Source organism: Penaeus chinensis, chromosome 3, assembly GCF_019202785.1.
Source record: "Penaeus chinensis breed Huanghai No. 1 chromosome 3, ASM1920278v2, whole genome shotgun sequence".
NCBI lineage: Eukaryota > Metazoa > Arthropoda > Malacostraca > Decapoda > Penaeidae > Penaeus > Penaeus chinensis.
In genome coordinates, this window is record NC_061821.1 from 9829861 (window position 1) to 9832360 (window position 2500).

Genomic DNA, 2500 nt, shown 5'->3' on the forward strand with positions numbered 1-2500 from the left:
CCATCAAATTCTGAATAGTTTGGTAATTATTATATTTTAGAGCACAGTTATATTTTGAGTTTGGATTTTTAAAAATAGATAGCTGTTTCAGATATTGCAATTTAAGAAAATGTTCCCAAACACTGCTTTTTTTTTTCAGTTCTACATCGCCCTGCTCAGTCTCCATGGCCTTTTCCTAGGAATTTACCAGTTCATAATCTGTGTGAGGAGTGAGTGGCGGGAGTGCTCTTCTTTTTCACCACCTGCCACGGTGGTGTTGCTGCTGTTCCTTATCTTCGAGAGCTTACTCTTTGCCATTTTCACTGCAGTCATGTTCTTCACACAAGTTAATGCCATCTGGAATGATGAGACGGTAAGTAGAAAAATTGGATTCTTATCTCCGTATTTTTCTTGTGGTATTTTTCTTTTGATTGTAAGGTATGTAAATTTATTAGGTTGATAGCAATGTATGATTAAATAAATGATGGACATTGAAGAGAATGACATGAACAGTCATGCATTTTAAATTTTGCTTTCATTGCAAGGGACATTTTATATGTTGAATACCATGTAGGATTGGATACAAAGAATTTGTTACTCAGAAGTTTATATCAGCTCTAATTACAGGCAGGATTACATGTAAACAGTACATTCAGTTATATATATATATATATATATATATATATATATATATATATATATATATATATATATATATATATATATATGCAGTATATAACAAAGCTGCTGAATGGAGAATCCTATTTTTTGCTTGATGTGCTAAATAAATAGCATATCCCCATTACTTTATTAGAATGAAAAGAATGAAAAGAGAATTAATGTACTCTTCAGTAAATCCAATGGATAAGATGTGATATAATACATGAAAACATATAACTAGCCAATCTACCTCCCTGCACCTGACCTACACCCTTCTACATAGTCACTAGACTGAATAGGAAATAAAGTAGAAAGAAACAAGAGCTTTATAATTGTGATAAGTAAAGTGCCATAGACTGACTGATCAACAATTACAAAAAGTTAGTCAGGTTAATATGTTTGATCCGGGTGCCACATGGACCAAAATCCTGGCATTGGGCCTATTGGAATGGTGATTCTCCTGGGTGTGTGGCTTGTAGGCTGGCCCATAGAAACCCTCCTGTGTGGTATCAAGACTCCTTGTCTCCTCTTTGCATTAAATATATATATATTTTTTTTTTTTTCCTGCAGTGTTTTTTGCTGTGTTGCCATTTTCTGAGGTCTATATTGTACCTATGTTAATTGTTATGCTGTAACTAGATGGTAATATACTTACTCTGATGAGTAGACTCCAGATTTTTCCTCTAGATAGCCTACAGCTCTGTGCAATAACAATAGCAATAAGTAACCTTTGTATTATTTGTGTCATTTTGAAATATTTTTGTAATATTACATTTTCTGATGTTATGAATATTTTGTTTGTTTTTCACTTTCATTTAATTGGCTAAATGAAATCCAAAGGGTTTTTGAAGCTATGTGTATATCTTAATTTGTACTGTTACAGATATAATATCTTGATATACAGCTACTGTATGTTTTTTCTTCTTCTCCTTCTTCTTCTTCTTCTTCTTTGTAGCAAACATAACATTACTATGTAATATGAAAATAATAACAGGTGATTACCAATTATTAATACCAGCTCTTTCAAGTAACACAAAAAATTACAGATAATCACACTGATTTGAGTATCTACCAGGTGTGTCTTGCATTTTTGGTGTAATTACTGTTTATTTTGATTAAACTTTAATATGATATTTACTTCATTGATGTGTACAGAAGACATCTTATGTTAGTTTATTGGATTACTTTTAGTAGTAGTTTTTTTTTTATTATTATTATTATTATTATTATTATTATTATTATTATCTTCAAATAAGAATAATGACAAGGATGTAACACTTTTGGGCAAACGGGGTTGAAGATGTTTTTTGTATGCCAATTATTTTAGTATCTTTCTTTGAACTAATTGCAATGTTTTTTTGATATATCACCTCAGATATATATTAGCCTCATACAGATATGTTACTGATTGATTAACCCCTTGCCGACGGATACGATGGGTAGACACGTGCTTTGCCCACTGTTAGTACTTGTTTGATTGTTTTTACACATAGATGGCTATACTTGTACTAAGTCACCAATGAGCCAGTTAGGAGTACTGCCCGTCTCGCCCGTTCACCCTTTTCTTTGATTTACGAAATATTTTACATTATCTTATTTTGCTGTTACTAATATTAAAAAACATTATAATAATTATAATGTTTATAATAAAAATAACACCATCGATATCCATAGCACTAGTAAAAAACACGTTTTTCCCGCCAATTCAAATCACGTATGGTCACAAGGTCTACTAATTGACTCCTTTGTGGCTAAGCACTAGCAGAGCCATCTATGAGCAGACATTTCACAAAAAATATAGAAAATGGGCACAGCATTTTCCCCATTTTTTGTTCATTTTCCCCGACGGCATTGGGTTAAG

General features: G+C 32.0%; 1 protein-coding gene across 2 annotated transcripts in view; it reads left to right on the forward strand.

The window, feature by feature from the left end:
• LOC125043196 (palmitoyltransferase ZDHHC3-like) overlaps window positions 1-2500 on the forward strand; it is an 8511-nt gene that overhangs the window by 5460 nt on the left and 551 nt on the right. For both annotated transcript variants that reach the window (XM_047639198.1, XM_047639205.1), the window contains exon 4: window positions 140-352. In XM_047639198.1, coding sequence (XP_047495154.1) covers window positions 140-352 — 213 coding nt within the window. The remainder of the gene's footprint in view (window positions 1-139; window positions 353-2500) is intronic.